Here is a 21,165-nt window from a genome sequence, read left to right on the forward strand (position 1 = left end):
AGGGTTGTTACCAGTTTTCTTCTTCTGCTATCTTTGTCCCAGAAGGATACCCGCCAAGTGTCAATCTGATCTCTCCTTTATGAGGTGACTCTTTGGATATACAGGGGTCAGGGAGCTGCTTGAGGATACAGTCTCTTCTTTGTAGGAGCTCAGATGCTGAGTTGTGAGCTCCGTTGTTCATTCAGAGCTGCTGGGCAGGTACGTTTAGGTCTGCTGCAGCAGAACTCATAAACCACTTTTTGTTCCCAGGTGCTCTGTCCCAGGGATTTAGGGCTTTATGTATGAGTTTCCGTTACGCTGCTGCCTTCTTTTTTTTTCCTTCAGAGCAGCCCTGCCCAGCAAGGAGGCAGCCTAGTCACTGTCTGCCTGTAGAGGTTTTGCTGAGCTGCTGTGGGCTCCGCCCAGCTGCCGAGTGAACTTCCCTGCAGTACTGTTTATATGGGTGTAGTTAGAACTGCCTCGGCAAGGGTGGCCCACCTCTGTTAGGGCAGAGTCTCCCTGTAGTGGCGGGTTGCCTTTGCAACGGCTGGCTGCCTCAGCATTGGCTGTCTACCTCTGTAGTGGCGGTAATGGCGGTCGCCCCTCCCCCACAGAGCTGGACCTTCCCAGGTTCAGCTGTGCTTGCTGTGAAACTCTCAATCCAGAGAGTTTCTGGTTGCTGTTCTTTTGTGGGGGTGAGATCAGCCAAGCCTGATCGCCTGGCTCCCTGCCTCAGAGCCCTTTTTTTTTTTTTTTAAGTTGGTGTTCCAGTCGCCTGTTGAAGAGGCGCTGGGGACTGTGTTTTTTCCCGTTCGGCGACTCACTGCGCTGGCTTAAACAGCAGCACTGAGATTCCTGGTGCTTTTTTTTGCCCTGGAATCTACTGTCCTGGTTCCCTGCTCAGTCCCCTTTTTAATCAGACGAATGGGTGACTTCCCGTGGCTCCAATCGCCAGCCGAAAAGGCACCCAGACCGGTGTATTTTGTACAGAGAACTGCTGCTTCATACAACAAAGCAGCTGCGCGGGGCAAAGCAGCGGAGCCGGCCGGCACAGCCGCACTGGCCGAAACAGCTGCGCTGGCGACCTGTGGAGCTCCTCCGCCTGGGAATTGCCTAGTCTGTGGGCAATAAAAATGTGGTGTTCACTCACCCTCTGCGCTTTCACTGGGAGCTGCAATCCTGAGCTGTTCCTAAATGGCCATCTTGGATCATCCTCCACATGACATTCTTAAAAGATTTTCTAAGGAGACATTTTTGTTGATTTAAAATTTTTATTATGCAAAATATCCAGAGTAAGACTGCCTGATAAGTATCAGGTGCCTGGAAACCATACCACCAATACAGTAGAAGATCTCTACTCAGGGAATGGAAGTTTCAGTCCTTACAGGCAGCTCCCAGACTTGGGGCAGTATCATATACAGCAGGAGTCCTATCCCCAGGCTACCATTGGTCTGTGATCTGTTAGGAACCGAGCCGCATGGCAGGAGGTGAGCAGCAGGCAATCAAGCGAGCATTACTCCCTGGGCCCTGCCTCCTGTCAGATCAGCAGCGGCATTAGATTCTCATAGGAGCATGAAGGCTGTTGCGAACTGTGCATGTGAAGGATCTAGGTTGCATGCTCCTTATGAGAATCTAATGCCTGATGATCTGTCACTGCCTCCAATTACCCTCAGATGAGACTGTCAAGTTGAAGGAAAACAAACCACTTATTCTGCATTATGAATTACGATAATAGTAATAAAGTACACAATAAATGTAATGCACTTGAATCATCCCAAAGCCATCCATCTGGTGCCCCCTATCTGTGGAAAAATTGTCTTCCACACAATCAGTCCCCAGTGCCAAAAAGGTGGGGGAGTGCTGCTGTAAGGGATCAATTTCCTCTGTAGATGTTAAATTTAGCAACACTGTCCCTTTACAAGGGAGGCTAATAAAATGTATAAATAGGAGAAGGCAGCTTGCCCAGTATTGTCTGATGGAAGCAGCAATTGACTCCTGAAGTCTTTCAATTACAGGATGCTGTTCTCTCACCACCACCCCCCACCCTCTGGCAAGTATGTAGAGCAATGTAAGATGCTGTTCTCATCAGGATCCCAGGTTTGGTCCTTCACATTCTTCAGATGAAGAGTTGGAGGCAAAAGAAGGCTGGCTGGCTGGTTTTTCTAAGCTGAGGAGGAGGCTGAGGCAACATCTAGATTAAAACTGAGTATGTGGTTTTTATTCTGCAAAGCTGTTGCCTTCTGTAAAATAGCTGGTTTGTCCTTATTTTTTTTGGCAGTGGTGATGAAGCTGAGGAACCTGTGAAGTGTTGCTCTGCTTAATACTGAGTCAGTGTTGTGGTTCTGTGTGGATCACAGTGAACACACAGGGTTACCGGGTGCCTACACCAAACTGGAGGTGCTGGGGAATTGCTCGGTTTCTCTGTCCTCCTGCCACGTTTTGAGACATGTAGGTTCAGGACAGATGCCATTCCCAGGCAAAGATGAACATGATGGGTAGTTAATGAGACTCAGAGAAAAAGACAGTGGCATGTTGTGTGAACAGACTCACCCTACCTAGAGGAGTCTAGGTATGAACTGTGAGTACCCTGCAGCTGAAAAGACCCTTAGGCACCCTCTATGTGGACGGCCAGCTCAATGCAGTGATGTCCCCCACCCCCACTCAGAGCAGTTCTGAGCGTGGTTGGGAGAATGGCAGACTCTGCCAACTCAAAGATAAGCCCCTTTGTGTTTCTCTACTTATATGTAATTTGTAGGCTAGGGACTCATTAATCAGTACCGACTGTCCTTGCCCCTGAAGGGGACCTTGAATAAAACTATATCTGCTCACTTTTAGATTTTATCTGCAGAGAATTCTTCATTATTTTTATAGAAATGGCCTTGAGAGTGGGCCACACTACAAAACAGGAGATAAAAAAAAATTAGAGCCAAACATCTGGGATTCAAAGCATTACGCACACCAAAAAGAAGACCTTGTAGCTGGCAGGTTAAACGCCTTGAGCGAAAGTCTTCCCCGTGATATATTCTTTAACCAAGTGTAGTTACAGATGAGGCTTCTTGCCTCTCCACCCCCTTCACACAGGCACACACACACCACACATTGCATACATACATGCTCACACAACACACATATGCATGCTTTCCACATTGCCCCAAGACTCTGATAACTGCTTTTAAGTCTTTCATTTTTCTATAACAACCAATGATCATAAAAACACCATTAAGATGTACATTTTTATTGTAAACTTGACACTAAAACTGTGATGGTTTTCAGTTGTGTGTGTGTGTGTGTGTGTGTGTGTGTGTGTGTATTTTTAGAAACAGGATCTTGCTGTCTCACCCAGGCTGGAGTTCAGTGGAGCAATTATGACTCAATACAGCCTCAGACTCCTGGGCTCAGCTGATCCTCCCGCCTCAGCTTCCCAAGAAGCTGGGACTACAGATGCATGCTCCCATGCCAAGCTAATATTTTTATTCCTGGTAGAGACAGGAGTCTTACTGTGTTGCCCAGGCTGTTGTTAAACTTCTGGCCTCAAGTGGTCCTCTTGCCCCTCCCTCCCAAAGTACTGGGATTACATTCACTTATATTTTTCAGTGTTATTGTAACTCATAGTGTTATGTTTCTGTTAGTAGAGAGCAGTTAAGTAGCAACCTGTAAAATGATTTAAGACATAATTCTAAACTTCCACTTAGATTTTCCTTCTTCCATAACTTTCTTTCAAACCAAAGTTAAGATTGCTGTCTACTCTAAAATGATCAGTTCCCTAAAACTGAACTTCAGTGGTTTCCCTTTATAAAGGAGAGATTCAGAAGAGTTAGTGAGATCAGACCACATCTTTGAAAAAATAGAAAAGATTCCCTGTCTCGGCTATTGTGAATAATGCTGTTATGTGCATGGGAATACAGATATCTTTTAGACAATGAAATGCTATTCAATTATGAAAAGAAAGAAGAAAAGAAAAAATAATGATAAAACAATAAAAAGAAGGAAATACTGTTATTTGTCACAACATGAATGAACCCAAAGGATGTTATTTTAAGTAAAATAAGTCAAACACAGAAAGACAAATGCCACATCTCACTTGTACATGGAATCCAAAATAGTCAAACTCATAGAAATCGAGTAAAATGTTGATTACCAGGGCCTGGTAGAGGGTTAGGGAGGTTGAAGAGATGTTAATTAAACGGTTCAAAATGTCAGTTAGATAGAAGGAATACGGTCTGGAGATCTATTGTGCAGAATGACTGTAGTAAATGATAATTGTTATATACTTGAAAATTGCAGAGAGAGTAAATTTTAAATGTTTTCATCACAAAAAGTATTTGAGACAATAGATTTTTTGATTAGCCGTATTATTCATTCCATGTGTGTGTAGACATATATATATGAAAGAAGAAAAGTAAATGTAACAAAAAGAATAGAAAAGAATATGCTGAATCATTTCCAGGATTCTTCTTCATCTCAAAGTGTTATTACACAGCAACAAAATATTTGGGTTTTCTGTCTCTTAGGCTTGAGGTTAAGGGTGAAAGGCAATATTAGCAGCATAACAGTTTAAGGTGATTTAAGCGGAGGTGAGTACTGAGCTTGGTGAGTAGGCTGAGTTGAGAAGCCTGTACCCCACCCCAGCATAGATACCTTGTGCCTGGGGTTAGTGGAACTAGTGCGGCATTGCCTGTTTCCTGGCTGCGGACAGCCATATTGCCAGTCTCTGGGAGGCAAGGGGGTTCACACCTTAGAGAGAACATGCGCTTCCAGAATGCAAGCTAGAATTTTGAAGATTGAATTGCATATAGAGACAAAAGAGGAATAATCCTATTCCAAGCCAGCAACCATTTGCCTTGATGTATATACCATTCTAGTATACATGAAGGAAGCATTTTAATATAATTTTTGTGAGCAATAAAGCATTGGACACACCAGGTAAAAACAGATAGGGAATTAATTGTGCATATCGTATTAATTCAAGAGTGGAGCCCTGATCAGAGGGCTACACAATTACCCAAGTAGTTTCTGCATAACTGTAATAGAATTTCATGGTAGGTAATTTGTAGAATAAAATTTTATATAAGATGGAATCACAAAATGTTAGCAATTTAAAATTCACTTAAGCTGTTGTGCTTTTTAAAAGCAAACAAATAATCAAAATTTCTTAAAAAGCTTAATATAAATTTAAAAAGAAAAACAGATTTCTAGTCTTAAGGGCTTACTCAACTTAATTTTGCTACCAACTTCATAATGTACAACTGCATTGCAGGAGGTATTTGCCTTGATTCACTTATTGATTTCATTAAAAGTAGAATGCTGCAATCCTGAGTTGGAAGATGTGTTGACCACTTCAACATCAGTTGTTTAACTTATCTGAGGCTAAGTTTCCCAGTTTATAAAATGAAGGTTAAAGTAGCTACATGTCATTGAGTTAATGTGAGAATCAAATTAAATAATATACATAAAAATGTTTTGTAAAGCATTATTGTTTTCTGTTATTACTGTTATTATTTTAGAATATTGTTTTACATTACTATTATTATTATTATTTTTTGAGACAGAGTCTCACTCTGTGACCCAGACTGGAGTGCAGTGGCATCATCTTGGCTCACTGCAATCTCCACCTCCTGGGTTAAAGGGACTCTCCTGCCTCAGCCTCCTGAGTAGTTGGGATTACAGGTGCCCACCACCACACCCCCTCCCCCAGCTAACTTTTCTATTTTTAGTATAATGGGACTTTACCATGTTGGCCTGGCTGGTCTCAAACTCGTGACCTCAAGTGACCTGCACACCTTAGCCTCCCAGCATGCTGGGATTACAGGCATGAGCCACTGCGCCAGCTTATTATTTTTCTATTATTATTTGTAGTTAAGTTCTATGTTCCATTTCGTTGGGAATTCCTGCATCAATCATGTTTTTTTAAATCATGTTTTTAAGACTCTTTGAATATTTTCTAGACAACCCTTTATGATTTTATGTTTATACTTTATATTTCACAATTCCTTTATTTCTCTGGCTTTTTTGCTTCTTCATGGATCCTATATCAGGCATCTCCCTGAGTGAGCATGTAATAGTGGCTTTTGAAACTCTATCCCATGTGAAATGCTTTGCCCCAGCAACCCACACCAGCTCTGTGCCACTGCATTTTCTGAAGTTGTTACTGCCCGATTCTGTTGCTTGTATGTTGCTTGATGGCGTTTTAGGGGATGGTGCAACAGGAGTGAGCTATCGTTTATCTAACATGACTGATGTTCTGTGCTCTAACATACTCAAAATAAACTCCGACACCAAAGACAATGTTTTTAGTTGTTCTTTTTTTGTTTTGTTTTTGAGACAGGGTCTTACTCTGTCTCCCAGGCTGAAATGCAGTGGTGAGATAATGGCTTACTGCAGGCTTGACCTCCCCAGGCTCAGGTGATCCTCCCACCTTAGCCTCCGGAGTAGCTGGGACTACAGGTGCACACCACCATGCCCAGCTAACCTTTGTATTTCCTGCAGAAACAGGGTTTCACTATGTTGCACAGGATGCTCTCAAACTCCTGGGTACAAATGATCTTCCTGACTTGGCCTCCCAAAGTGCTGGGATTACAGGTCTGAGCCACCACACGAGCCAGCAATGTTTATTGAAAGATATGCCATAAAATTATACATCATATGTATAAGTCTGCTGTACTTTCAAATTAGGGTATTCAGTAGTCTCTGTGCACAGATTTTGCTAGGAACAATGTTAGAGTAATAAGGAAAAGATTTGCTAGGTTCTCCATTGTCCTAATTCGTGATGTCAGTAAAATCACTAAAAGGAGTTTGTACCATATTTTTAGCAATAAAATGTACTGTCCCGCTTTTCATCTTGTTAGTCTGCTTGGCCTTAGGAAACTCTCTCCTAGATCTATTATTATTCTTTATAACTGTATTGAAGCAGAGTTCCATTATTCTGTCTCTCCCATTATTTTGGAAGCAAAGAGCTAAATCCCAGAATGCTCAAAAAGTTAATATTATAGTCATCATTGGGAAATTGCCTTTTTGTTTAAAGTGACTAGAAAGAGGACGGTCTGATTATTTCAATGACCTGGTTGGCAAAATGGGTGAGTTATAGACCATTGATTCTCAAAGTATTTGAATTCAATCTATCTGAATGAATAGTGAAACTAGATTGAATATTTTTTAATGATTTAGAATGTATTTCATGAATTAATTGTGCGTTCATTCATTCACCAAATAAATATGAAGCCTATTGCCTGGGCGCAGTGGCTCACGTCTGTAATCCCAGCACTTTGGGAAGCCAAGGTGGGTGGAACACTTGAGGCCAGGGGTTTGAAACCAGCCTTGCCAACATGCTGAAATCCCATGTCTACTAAAAATACAAAAATTAGCTGGGTGTGGTAGTGTGTGTCTGTAATTCCAGGTATTCTGGAGGCTAAGGCAGAAGAATTGCTTGAACCTGGGAGGCAGAAGTTGCAGTGAGTCAAGACTGTGCCAATGCACTCCAGTCTGGGTAACAGAGTGAGATTATGTCAAAAAACAAAAACAAACGTTTATGAAGCCTATTAAGTGCCAGTCAGAGTTCTGTTTGCTGTACATGGCTTTTGCTGGCATGCTCTTTGCCCTCATTGAGGTTATTATTCTGTCATTCTATTCAGGAATATGGGTAAGAGGTGTAAAAGAACAGGATGAGTTAATGCTTGGTAGTTTCTTTTCAAAAATAAACTCTTGATTTTATGCTATTAATTCTTCATTTTCATATTTACCATAAAAATTGAGTCCTGATAATGTTTTGTTTGTTGGACCTTTCTAGTTTATTTGGAATTAAGGGCACTTGGCATTTGTTTGATTGCACAATCCTACTTTTATTATTATATTTTGAGATGGAGTCTTGTTCTGTTGCAGAGGCTAGAGTGCAGTGGTGTGATCTCAGCTCACTGCAACCTCTGCCTCCCAGGTTCAGTGATTCTTCTGCCTCAGCTTTCCAAGTAGTGGGGATTACAGATAGCCACCATCACTTTTTGCATTTTTGTAGAGACGGGGTTTCACCATATTGGCCAGGCTGGTCTTTAACTCCTGACCTCAGGTGATCTGCTCACCTCAGCCTCCCAAAGTGCTGAGATTACAGGTCTCAGCCACTGCACCTAACCTATAACCCTATTTTAAACAAAAGAAATATTAAGTTAGAAGCCAGAATGAACTGTTTCTCAAACCAGTTTAAAAAGTGAACATAATTAGAATTATTCTTCTCATATGACAGATTCTGGGGGAAGCATATTTTGTAACCATGTAATACTGGTGGTGTCAGCAGCATCTTTTTGTAACTCAGTTGCTTATGTAGATTTCAACTCCCATACTTCTAAGTTTAACTGTAGTTATTATTATTTATACTATCTTTTGGTCAACCAAATGGGCTACACCCCCAGATCTATTTGGGATCTTCACTGATTAGAGATGGTTATTCTGGCTGGATGTCTGCAGGAAGTCCACTAGCTTCTGATGTTATTAGCTTTCAATTTTTCTTTTTTGGAAGCTTTTGAATAAATATTCATGGCAGTTTTTATGTTTAAATAGAGCAGATAGGAAGCAGATAAGATTGCTTTAACTCTGCTCATAGAGCTCCAGCAGCTGTAAGAATTTCTGTAATGTAGCAGATGGATGATGACCGCAGTGGCTGTTACTCGTAAGAGCATACATATGTTCTCTTTGGGAGACCATGGGGGAAGGAGCAAGCTTCAGAGATGAAGATGACACGGGCTTGGGTCCCTGTCCTCCTACCTGTTAACAGGTCCACTTAGGCCAGGTGTGGTGGCTTACACCTACAATCTCAGCGCTTTGGGAGGTTGAAGTGGGAAGATCACTTGAGCTGAGAAGTTTGAAACCAGCCTGGGCAATATAGTGAGACCATGTCTCTACTAAAATTAGTGCACACTTGTAGTCCTAGCTACTTTGGGGGACTGAGGTGGGAAGATCACTTGAGCCCAGGAAGTCAAGGCTGCAGTGAGCACCGATCATGCCACTAACTCCAGCTTGGGCAACAGAGTGAGACTCTGTCTCAAGAACAAAAAGACAACTACTAATAAAACAGGCCACCTTACCTCTTTGGTAAAGGGATGAGGCCTATTTTGACACTTAATATAAGGTCAAATGATGTATTATAAAGCACTTCAAAGTGCTTTATAAGCAATTATATAGGTAGGAGGGTCATTTTCTTCCCTTTTTTGGTATAGAGATAACTAAAGAGTATATTTCCTGGATCATAGCAGCATATGGAAGCTTCAGAGAGGGCATGGTACCCTCTTTGAAAAGTCTCTTCATCCTGCCCCTAGGAGTGCTTCAGAGAGGCAGTGGTATTGCTGAGGTATTCCCCTCTGAAATTGTCATCATAAGTCATCACTTCTGAGCCCATTAATCTAGCTGTTTTTTTTTAAATAAAGGAAATATCTGTTGGATCCCACTATTTTCGGTCTATTATTTTCTGCTTGGCGTGTATTTGTAGAACATGTAAGCATATCTAAATGAGCCTGCTTTCTGCAAGTCTTAAGTTTTTCATGTTATTTTAACACTTTAGAATAATGGCAAAATCTTGGTTCACCTTGAAAAGTAGAATTTTTATAAATGTGGTTCTTAGTATGTGTGAATAGCTTTAGAGCTTACAATACATTTTAGACACGTTGAATAGAAGTGTTTAAATAGAAGGATTCATCTCTGGAGTGGTGGTTTAACTCATCATTTTCTTTTTTTTTTTTTTTTTTTTTTTTGAGATGGAGTCTCATGGTCACCCAGGCTGGAATACAGTGGCATGATCTTGGCTTTCTATAACCACTGCCTCCCAGGTTCAAACAATTCTCTTTTCTCAGCCTCCTAAGTAGCTGGGATTATAGGAACACACCACTACATACCGCCATGCCAGCTAATTTTTGTATTTTTAGTAGAGATGGGTTTCACCATCTTGGCCACGCTGGTCTCAAACTCCTGACCTCAGGTGATCCACCTCACTTGGCCTCTCAAAGTGCTGGCAGTATAGGCATGAACCACCATGTGCCAGCCTAATAAGTTTTTATGCTAAAATTCTTCTACTCAAGAACAAGATTGTGAGTTTTAGTATGCTAAAGACAAAACCTAAATTTTATTATTTTTTATTTTTTTGAGATTGAGTCTTGGTCTGTCGCCAGGCTGAAGTACAGTGGCGCGATCTCTACTCACTGCGACCTCTGCTTCTCGGGTTCAAGCGATTCTCCTGTCTCAGCCTTTCAAGTAGCTGGGACTATAGGCACGAGTCACCACGCCCAGCTAATTTTTGAATTTTTAGTAGAGACAAGGTTTCACCATGTTGGCCAGGATGGTCTTGATCTCTTGACTCCATGATCCGCCCGCCTTGGCCTCCCAAAGTGCTGGGATTATAGGCATGAGCCACTGTACCCAGTCAAAACCTAAAATTTCAAAGAAAAGAAAGATCATCAACTCCAACTACCATGAGTGGTTGGTGTTGGCGGCCAGTGTAGCGGCATCACTTCCATGCACACTGTCCGAGGCACGTGTCTGTGCTTATTATTTTAATATTCATAACTGCATCAGATCTGTCTGATGGAAAAGCAGTGAACATGCTGTAAGTACTAGTAAGAAAAGGCATACAATGATGATAGAAAAAAATGTAAAATAATTTAAAGAAAGCAAAGGGTAAAAAAACATTGTTCATGTGTACATGAGATGAACTGTTCAGTTGAAGGAATAACTGAGGGATGGTGTATGTTCACGCAATATGTTTAAAGCATTGTACCCATGCAGATAACAGTAACTGGCAAGAGACTGAGGGGAAACTGACAAAATAGACAAACTTTTGAATACATGGATTAGAGGATAACCATCAGATGCCTATTAGCCTTATGCTAATTTAGGAAACAACTAAGAGTGTGTTTAAAAGCTCAATGACTAAGAACAGCAAAAGTGCTGCTCATAAAACCTTGGTCCAGAACTCCAGTTTCACAGGTCCATATCTGTCTGATTCTGGACTAGCTGCTCTGCATCTGTTCTATTTAGATGTAGAGCAGTGAAGTATCCTTTTATGATATTAAAATGAGAATATGATAAGTAACACTTGTGAAACCTACAGGATTCATTAGTTTGCCAAGTGATAAGCATAACATATTTCAAATTCAATATCCTCAATACTTGAGGGAGTATTAAGAAGGATTACCTGCCTCCTAATTTTCAAATATAAGACATAGATCCTTTTAGCAAAATGATGCCCTAAAGATCTTATATCATCAAAGAAAGGGAGAGTGGGCCTGTGTTTAAAGCTCTCATTTTTGGTGGTGGAAATACACTCAGAGATTTTCAAAGTCATCTTGGACGTCTGAGCAGACACACTTACATGAAACCTGTGGGAACAGTTCTATCCTGTTCACAAATAGAGGAACTGGTTACTGTTCTAATTTTAGATGCAGAGCAGCAAAGTAGCCTTTTATAATATTAAAAAGAGAAAAAATGAGAATATGGTAAGTAGCAGTTGTGAAACCTACAGGATTCATTAGTTTGCCAAGTACTAAGTGTAAGCAATCTGTTGACCCACATCTCATTTTCTTATCACTGCAATGTCAACATAGTGGAAAACACGTAAACTCTGGCACAAACCAGCTGTCTGGTCCTGAACAAGCTACACAATTCATCGGAGATTTGGTTTCCTCATTTGAAAATTGGGCATTATGTTGCCCATCCATCAGAGATGTTGTGTGGAGTAAAAATAATACTTACTGAGACACTAACATGGTGTAGGTCATAACAGGCCTTCGATATTCATTAGCGGTCATTAGTGGAATTAGCATTAAGCTCACTGGCCATGATTAATTATAAAACCTCAGCAGAGAGTTTGAAACATGCCACCAGCAACTGATAGGCTAAACTTTTGAAACAAATAGACTCCAAATGCCATAGCCAAAAATACAATAGAAGTTCATTTATTTGTTTCATGGCAGTCCGGAATAAGTGTTCTAGTTCAGGAGGGCTCTGCTCCACACAGTCATTCAGGGACTTAGGCTTTTGATGTCTCTGCTTTCATTAATAGTAGCACTATTGCTGTCACCATTCCAGCACAAAGAAGGTAGAAGTGGCCTGGAGAAGTGTGTGAAGGAGGTTTTAAGTGGGTCTGGGGAGAAATGGCAAATGCCAGTTGTCACCTGCATTATGTAGAGATAACTGCTAGGGCATCTGGGAAATGCAGTATAGTGGGATAACCTTGTGTCAGCTACTATGATAAAAAGGCATAATTGAGAAAGCCACTGGTTTATTACATGGCATAGTAACGATCCTCTGTGCTCCTTCTGAATGGTGGCACCAAACTTTTGCTGAAGTTTTGCTGATAATTTCCAATCTATGCCAAAATGAAGAACTCAGACACAAGGTAAATACGTTGTGGTAATGTGAGCTGTGGGTAGGTATATCATCTGGCTACTCAGGGCATGTGATTACCCATGTTGGGACTCGGCTTAGGCTCTGCACTCCAGCCAGGGACTGATGGGGGCATGTGTCTTAAGAAGCAACCATTGTGATTTGCTGACGTACTTGGAATGCCAGAGGGTTGGCCTGTGACAGACAGGAATGACACCAGGGAATCTAGGCAACGAATCTGGGGACCCCACTGGGGAAGACGCCTCATGGAAAATCTACGTAGAGCAGAAGAAACACAGATACTGGGAGATAAGGGCAGGAAGAGAGAAGTATGTCAGGCAGGGAAGCTGGGCAGGGCTCCCAGGCACCAAACTGGTGCTCCAGGCATATCTGCAAGGCATTATATAGTTAAATCTGGAGACTAAGGCATTTCTTTGGCCTGCACTAAAGTAGGGAATGCAGAGATTAAGCAAGAAGAGAATTTAAATAGGGGGTAATGTTGATGTCTAGAAGTGATCCCAGGACTCTCCAGGACCAACTAGCTGGGAGCAAGACACACCGAACTACCAGCTCCTGGCTCTTGGCCAACAATCCTTTCTAAGCCCTACTGAGTGGGGTTAGTGAGGATTCACATGCCTGTTGCTGTAGTCAGGATAGGCCCAGGAACCCAGGTGCCAGTGGGAGCCTTGGGTGATCAAGCTGTGGGGGTGGGGACAGCATTAGGGAATGCTGAAATCAGGGAAACATGGACAGATTATCATATGAAACTGCTCTGCAGCTCAAATGCCATAAATGTGTTTTGTTTAATTTTTAGTCACCCTCCAGTTCATCAAGAAATATTCAACAAATGTTGGCAGATTCAATCAATCGTATGAAGGCATATGGATTTCACCAGGTAAAAGATTTCCCTTCTGTCCTGCAGGGGCTGCATACCTAGGCATTTCCACTAATGTTTCACAGATTAGTTAATGAATCTTGTGCAGAAATGAAATTAAGCAGCAGAACAGGAAATCTGTCCTAAAAGCTGCAAACACAGTTGTTCATCTTTACCCGTTTATCTGGAGTTCGGAAAGTCTTGAATGTCATGGAAAGAACAGATGCCAAGATGTATCAGCTAAACTCCTCCCGGAAGATCTAACACAGAGGCGGCCTCCCAGGCTGCTGGCAGATATGGAGGAAAGACTGATTTCAGACAGTGATAAATGGAGCATTAAACTTGGCAGAAAGAGTGAATTCAGATCGAATTACTTCTGTGCTCATTGTTTTTGAACCTGTCCCTTGAGGGTGAGCAGCTGCTGTGTTCCCCACATCCACCATGCCTGGAACCCCTTCTGGCAGTCAGGCCTCTCTCACGTCTGTCCAGATGTGACATTCTTTCTCCAGGCCAAGCCCTGCTTCCTCCATCGTGCAAGCTTGCTATCATGTCATAAATTGCTCAAAATCAATGAGGCATATAGACTGGCACTTGGAAGGTGTAGTAGCATTTGACCTACAGAGAGTCTGAAAAAGCAGCATAAGATGTGAGCCGGTGAAGAGATAGTTCCTGAGATTGGGCTGTGGTGGAGGTTCACCTGGGGACCTGTGTTCCTGGGGACCATGCCATGGATTCCATGACTCCTCTGCAGGGACATAGATCCTTTTTGAGGCTTCAAGAAATCAGGATGAAGTTGTGGAACTGTAGTCCTGTATGCATACTGCTGATATAATACATGTTTCTTTCTAAAACAGCAGCAATAGGGGATCTAAAGGACATTTTCATTCTGCTTAGATCTCACTATGCCATTTTAAATGGTGAGAGCTGAGGAATTCAAAGGATCATATATTCATCCCAGCAACATTTATTGAGCATTTACTACATGCTAGGCACTGTTATGGGAGTTGGAGACACAGTTTATGAAAAAAATTGATAAAATTCCCATCCTCAGGGAGCTTATATTCTTCATGGGAGAGGCAGATGATGAACATATCTATGAGAACAGGTGATCATAAGCTCTGCAGAGGAAAGTAAAGCAGTATGAGGGAACTGAGGAATGCTGGGAGGATGGGAACTGGGATGGGACACGTGGTCAGAGAAGGCCACTCAGGGAAGGCAGTATTGGAGCAGAGACCTGAAGGAATGAGGGAAGGAGCGATGTGGATGTCTAAGCCATGTGGATGTCTGTTCCAGGCAGAGGGAACAGCAAGTCAAAGACACAGGCAGGACCTCACATGGCATGGGCAGGGAAAGGCTGATATTTCAAGAGAATGAATGAGCCACTTTGCTAAGCTTCTCTGTAGGACAAAGATGATAAAACAGAGGCATTCTGCTTTGGGGGAGGTTGTGAGGCTCCAATGAAGGAATTTGTTTAGGGGCACTCTAAGGGCTTCCATCAACAGGCTGGAAAAGAGGCTTTCTGTATGAGTCTGGCAGCTTTCTGTACGGATCTAGCAGCTTTCTGTGTGGGCCCAGCATGGCCTTGTTTTCTGGTCCCGTTAGCTGGGCACATTTTCACAGCTCGCATCACACATCTAGGTTTCCATACCTTTCACCCTGGGCATCTGCACTAGTGTCCAGCCTCGGCCCCTCTGCCCCTCCACTCCAAGCCTTCAGCTGGGTTTCCCCATGCCTGGCTCACAGTCCTGAGTCCTGGACCAACATGCTTCTAGCAAAACACTGCTGAAGAGGAAAATGATGGTCTTCTGAATAGAGAAAGTAAACCATTACAGATTTTGCTAAACGTAAAATTCTTTGAGAGACTCAGGACAAGTTCCTTAAGTTTTCTAGCTTTCTTGAATAAATATGGTGGTCAGGGCCAGATCTCATCTGCTATTACTCTGTGAAACTCATTAATTTTTCTTCTTTTTCACTGTGCCTGTACCTAATTACATGTAGATTAAAGGAGTAGATTCATCAAATATAGCACTCTTAGATATTTGAGTAACATCAACCAAATACTACATCTGTTGTTATTTTTTCTTAAGTAGACTCATGTTCTAAACTTCTTGCTTATCCCCAGCAACAATATCCGTGATGATCATAGTTTGATGTTTTCCTATGTTTCCTAATCATTTAAAAATAAACACGTATGCTTGTGGAAGGATGAACAAAGCTCCACTTTTAAGTTTTTTCTGCTAAGCTTAGAAATTGCTAGCAGCACTTTTATGTATTTTGGGTTTGCAAACAGCTTCAGTCAAAGGATGGCAAATTTTAACAGTCTTCAAACATCAAAGCTGTCCTTTGGATTTGAAAATGTTGGCAAACAAAAGGAGCTTAGCTGCAGGCAGGAAAACAACGTAAGGAAAAAAATGAAAACAGTAAATGCACAAAAATTTAGTTACATCTACAGTGAAGCACAATTTATGAATGATCATTACATGGACTGTGAATTACGACTGCCCACAAGTTCCATAATATTAAGGTTTATATTTTTAAGTTGTGGTTATGTAACTTAACAGCAAGGAAGTCTTTCCTTTTCTATAGGAAAGCACAAAAGAAAAAAACCTGTCATTTGTAACAGAGAGGGGCAACCCAGCAGCGCTTCCCGGCCCTTTCAGTTTGTTTTATTACTTAGCTAACCAAGGCTTCTTACTAGTTCACCGCATTGTAAATTCAGTCTTCTTGTGAGCACTCAGAAGGTTATGTCCAAATAAAGTGCCTTTCAGGTCTAAGTGATTTGGTTTGTTCATTTCTCTTTAGTTTACAATGATTTCCCATGCCAGAAAATAGTATACTTAAAAATGGTTAAAGTGGAAAATTTTGTTATGTGGAATTTTACCACAATTTTTCAAAAAACCGAATTCTCCTTCTAAAGGAATATTCACATTTCTTTTTTTATACTTTCCCTTCTCAAAAGAGGCTTAAAAAACTTTTTATTAAACAAAAAAATACATATTCTGGCCAGGTGTGGTGGCTCACACCTGTAATCCCAGCACTTTGGGAGTCTGAGGCGGTAGATCACTTGAAGTCAGGAGTTCCAGACTAGCCTGGCCAACATGGTGAAAAAAAATACAAAAATTAGCCAAGTGTGGTGGTGTGTGCTTGTAATCCCAGCTACTCGGGAGGCTGAGGCAGGAAAATTGCTTGAACCTGGGAGGTGGAGGTTGCAGTGAGCCGAGAATGTGCCACTGCACTCCAGCCTGGGCAACAGAGTGAGATTCCATCTTTAAAAACAAAAACAAAACCGTATTTCTTTTGAACCACCTCAAATCATGTAGTATGTACCACATTTTCGGACACATGATTCAAGGGCAGGGAGAGATCTGGGAATGTGCATTTCTTCTGTGGAGCCTGTCAGCTGCTATAAGGTAGTTTGATGCTGGTTCTGTGAAATAGTGTACTTACATCCTTCTTCAGGGAGTCAATTTGAAGCAGCTAAGTACTGTGTCTGAGGAAAAATAATATTTTTTCTTCTGTATGTTACATGCTGTGCCAGGCACGTCTCAAGTTATGTAATCCTCAGTATAGCCCTATGAATGTTTTTTCTCATCTGACTTATGGGGAAACAGCCTGAGAGAGGTTCAGTTGTCAGCCCTCGAGTTACACAGCTAGCTAGCAACGTTCACGCCAACTTCAGGTCTTACGGACTCTGAAGTCCACACTTAATCCTCCCTAGTGGGCCAGAGAGTTAAATAGAAATCAGGTGTGCTGGGCACCCCGTCCTTCATGAAACTGCTGGATTTCGTCACCAAGGTTTGTTTCTGTTTTTGTTTGTTTGTTTTAAACAGAAGAAAGAATCCATGAAGGAAAAACAAGATGAAGAAATAAATGAAATAGACGAAGAGAGAACGAAGCAGATTTGTAAGGGCTGGAAAGAAGACTCCGAATGGCAGGCATCTCGTGAGTACCCAGAGGTCTCTGTAGCAACTTCCAGGCTCTCAGCTGATTCTCTCATTTAACAATGTAATCAATCTAGAAAGCACTTAATGTGGGTTGTTGAGAGATACCCACAGTGAGTTACCACTGAAATGTTATTACTAACTTATTACTCATATGCTTACAAGCTACTTTTGAACAGCAGACTGGTTCTCCATTCATTTCTGTATCATCAAAAGTGTGATGTAATTTTTCAAATAGCATGATGTATAGCTATGGAAAATATGTTTTGGAAGGGCATTTAATGAATTTAGACTGTGTTTGTTTACATTTCTTTCGCTTGGAGAAGAAAAAAACACCATGAAATAGGATGAAAATCTCCACTATTTAGAAATGTCTAAGTATCTGAAGGAAAAGAATTGGAAGGTTATTATAATAACATGTAAACAGTAGTTTTCTTGGAGAGGTGAGATTCAAGATTATTTATTTGAAAGTTTTTCTTGTAATTTAATATTGTGTTTGGATTTTTTCCCCTAAATTTTTGATACAGAATACATTTTAACTTTGTAATAAGTACACAGGAACACCAGGCTGGATGTGTTAGCATCCTGCTCCTGCCTGTGATCCAGCCCTGACTCCTTTTGAGTTAGCAGAGCCAGTGAGAAAACTTATAGGAGAAGCAGCAGCCCATGGCAGAGTACAGGATGCTCCAGAATGCTAGAAGAATTAGGTTAGAGAAAGAAGTAGTGTTTCAGTCTGACTCAGAGAAGTCTAAACTGCTAGATCATCCTGAGGCAGCTTGAGGAAGAGTGCAGGTGTGGCTGTATTTGCAGGATGTTGCGATCCTAAATTGATCTGCAATCCCCTTACAGCCAATGCCATTTAAATGACAACTTCTATGAAGTAAAAAATATTTGCAAGATCCGGTGGCCTCTTTGTACTATGCAGTGAAATCCTAGTATAAGGGAATATTTTGGGAATCTCTTTGAAGTCAAACATAACAGGATTTGACCAATAATGCCTGAAGTGTAAATATACTCAATAAAAATTACTTTTTCATTCTGCATTAGAGCCTCATTGCTACAACAAAAAACTGTTTTACAAAGTAGTCATGTGCTGTGTAATGATGTTTTGGCTAACAATGGGTTGTATATATTTTTTGGGCCAGGCGCTGTGGCTTACTCCTGTAATCTCAGCCTTTTGGGAGGCCAAACTGGGTGGATCACTTGAGGTCGCAAGTTCCAGCCTAGCCAACATGGTGAAGCCCCATCTCTACTAAAAATAAAAAAATTAGCTGGGTGTGGTAGGGCACACCTGTAGTCCCAGCTACTCAGGAGTCTGAGGCAGGAAAATCACTTGAACCTGGGAGGCAGAGGTTGCAGTGAGCTGAGATCATACTACTGTGCTTCAGCCTGGGCAACAGATCGAGATTCAATCTCAAAAAAAAAAAAAAAAAAAAAAAAAAAAAAAAAAAAAAAAAAAAAAAAAAAAAAAAAAAAAGACACAAAATAATAGGTTGTATATATTTTTTTAAATGAAGACATTTTTAATACATTTTATAAATGTAGTATAGCCTAAGTATAAAGTGTTTATAAAGTCTACATTAGTGTGTAGTAATGTCCTAGGCCTTAGCATTCATTGAGCACTCAACTGACTCAACCCAGAGCACCTTCCAGTCCTGGTAAGTACCCTATATAGATGCACCATTTTTTTGTCCTCTTTACTATATTTTTACTATACCTTTGCTATGTTGGGGGTAGTTTTTTTTTATTTTATTTTTTTATTTTTTGAAATGGAGTTTCCACTCTTGTTGCTCAGGCCTGGAGTGTAATGGCATAATCTCGGCTCACTGCAACATCTGCCTCCTGGTCTCAAGAGATTCTCCTGCTCAGCCTCCCGAGTAGCTGGAATTAGAGACCACCGCTACCATGCCCAGCTAACTTTTTGTATTTTTAGTAGCATCAGGGTTTTGCCATGTTGGCCAGGCTGGTCTCAAACTCCTGACCTCAGGTGATCCATGTGCCTTGACTTCCCAAAGTGCTGGGATTACAGGCATGAGCCACCGTGCCCAGCCTTATGTTGGGGGTGTTTAGATACACAAATACTATTGGGTTACATTCGCCTCATGATGCATTTCTCAGAACATGTTCCTGTCATTAAGTGATGAGTGACTGTAATATTAAAAGGCAGGCTTGGGGTACTTCTTCATGTTCTGATGTGTTCTACGATGATCTGTGGTTAAGCATCTCTTTAACTTTTTGTCTGTTGGGCTCATTCTCATTCTGTCCCATTTCCTGCTCCTTCATTGTATGCATAGCCCCATGCCACTGAATAGTCTTGATCTTTGCTAGCGAGTCAGGCGCACTGCATCTGAACATAAGTCTATGCAGGATGTGACAATTGCTTCTTATTACTCAGCACCCCTGCCACTTTGAACCCTTGCTCAGGCAGGGACTCCTCACTTGCTCTTATCAACTGCAGGAAATTCTTGCACACTTTTGATACTTCTCTCTCATTCCTTCTTCCTCCTCTTCCTTTTCTCTCCCTCTCAAAGAATCCCCAAACTCCCATATGAAGAGAGGAATCCTGCAGTGAACGCTGGGCAAGTCCTAATGACCTGGATCATAGGTGTTGATAATGAGTGTTCCTTATTAGAAGCAGATCACAAACTGCTGGGAACCTGTGCTGCTGCCTGTTGTGCAATGCTGAGCCTTCTCACCTGCTCTGGGGGCTGATGAGGATGTTCTCCAACCCTGTTGTTTTTCTAGTGCGAAAATCCAAAGCAGCTGATGAGAAGAGGCGCTCCTTAGCTAAACAAGCACGAGAAGACTACAAGAGGTTGTCCCTCGGGGCCCAGAAAGGAAGAGGCGGTGAGAGGCTGCAAAGCCCCCTGCATACTCTGCAGAAACCAAGACGACCTCCCCTTCCGCCCAAGCCTCAGTTCCTAAACGGAGGAGCGTATCCTCCAAAACCTCTTAGGTAAGTAGCCAAACAGATAGATGGCCTTAGGTATAAGGGCTTGGAATAAGTGTTGAAATTAAAGGTGAATTGCATAAGCTGCCATGGGGTGTGGAAGGTCAACTGGCAGCCTGTGTAAGCTCAGGCTGACGTCTAAGCCTTCTTCCTGGGTTATCTGGTCCGGCACTCCTCCCCTTCTTAGCTGTCAAACAACCATAGGTGTTATATTTAGTATACCCAGTGAAATTGTAAATGGAGTTGAGAACTTCCGGTGTCCCTACCCCACTCTCCCCTTTTCCACCCAGAGGCAGCTGTCGAGCCAGTGAGGGGAGAAGAGGAAGCAAGGGGGGATTTCACTGATGCCCAAGGTCACCCTTAGTCAATGACAATCAAAGTAGGAACCCAAAGGCTTGCTGACTTTCATGTCATCAGTCAGACTACATGTTCACTGCCAAGGATTAAAGGTTTGATGTAATTCTCATTCTGGGACACATAGCTATTGGAAACAGATGCTCAGTGCTGCAAAGAAAAATTAGCACTGAGACAGTGGATCTCTCAGCAAAGCAATTTTTACTTTTTTACTTCCTGTGCTATAGAAAGGGTACCCTCAATAGCCTTCTTGCCACGAGACTGCAATGAACAAAAGAAAGCAGACATGTTTATCTCTTAGGCATTTGTGGTTGTCCTTACTGCTGTGTGTGATCTCTGTTGGTTGGAGCCAGACTTCACAATCTAAACTAAAACCGGATTGGCTAATAACTGAAAACTTTTTAAAACAGGTAAGGGGCATAGGCTACCAGCTGAGACATGCCTGTGAGCACATCCAGCACAGATACCTTAAAGTACAAGGACACAGAATATACTACATGCCTATAAGCATGTCTAACAGCTGCATAGGATAGGGCTTAACAAAGAGTTATTAGCAAATTTATTCTTTAACAGGAAAGGAAACTTTAAAGAGGCACTTTTCCACTTCCCACAATAGCCAAGTTTATCTTTTGAGAATTTGGAAAGGCTCCTTTTTTTTTTTTTTAATGAATTTTCTATTTGGTGGTAGTGATACCATTGTTGCTTAGGCT

At 41.7% G+C, this 21,165-nt stretch overlaps 1 protein-coding gene across 2 annotated transcripts in view; it reads left to right on the top strand.

Moving 5' to 3' along the window:
- Nucleotides 1-21,165, top strand: part of SH2D4A (SH2 domain containing 4A) — an 86,493-nt gene that overhangs the window by 40,476 nt on the left and 24,852 nt on the right. For both annotated transcript variants that reach the window (XM_017539689.2, XM_017539690.2), the window contains exons 5-7: nt 13,151-13,231; nt 17,041-17,152; nt 19,897-20,107. In XM_017539689.2, coding sequence (XP_017395178.1) covers nt 13,151-13,231; nt 17,041-17,152; nt 19,897-20,107 — 404 coding nt within the window. The remainder of the gene's footprint in view (nt 1-13,150; nt 13,232-17,040; nt 17,153-19,896; nt 20,108-21,165) is intronic.

The sequence above is a fragment of the Cebus imitator genome, unplaced genomic scaffold (genome assembly GCF_001604975.1).
Source record: "Cebus imitator isolate Cc_AM_T3 unplaced genomic scaffold, Cebus_imitator-1.0 Scaffold120, whole genome shotgun sequence".
NCBI classification, from domain to species: Eukaryota; Metazoa; Chordata; class Mammalia; order Primates; family Cebidae; genus Cebus; species Cebus imitator.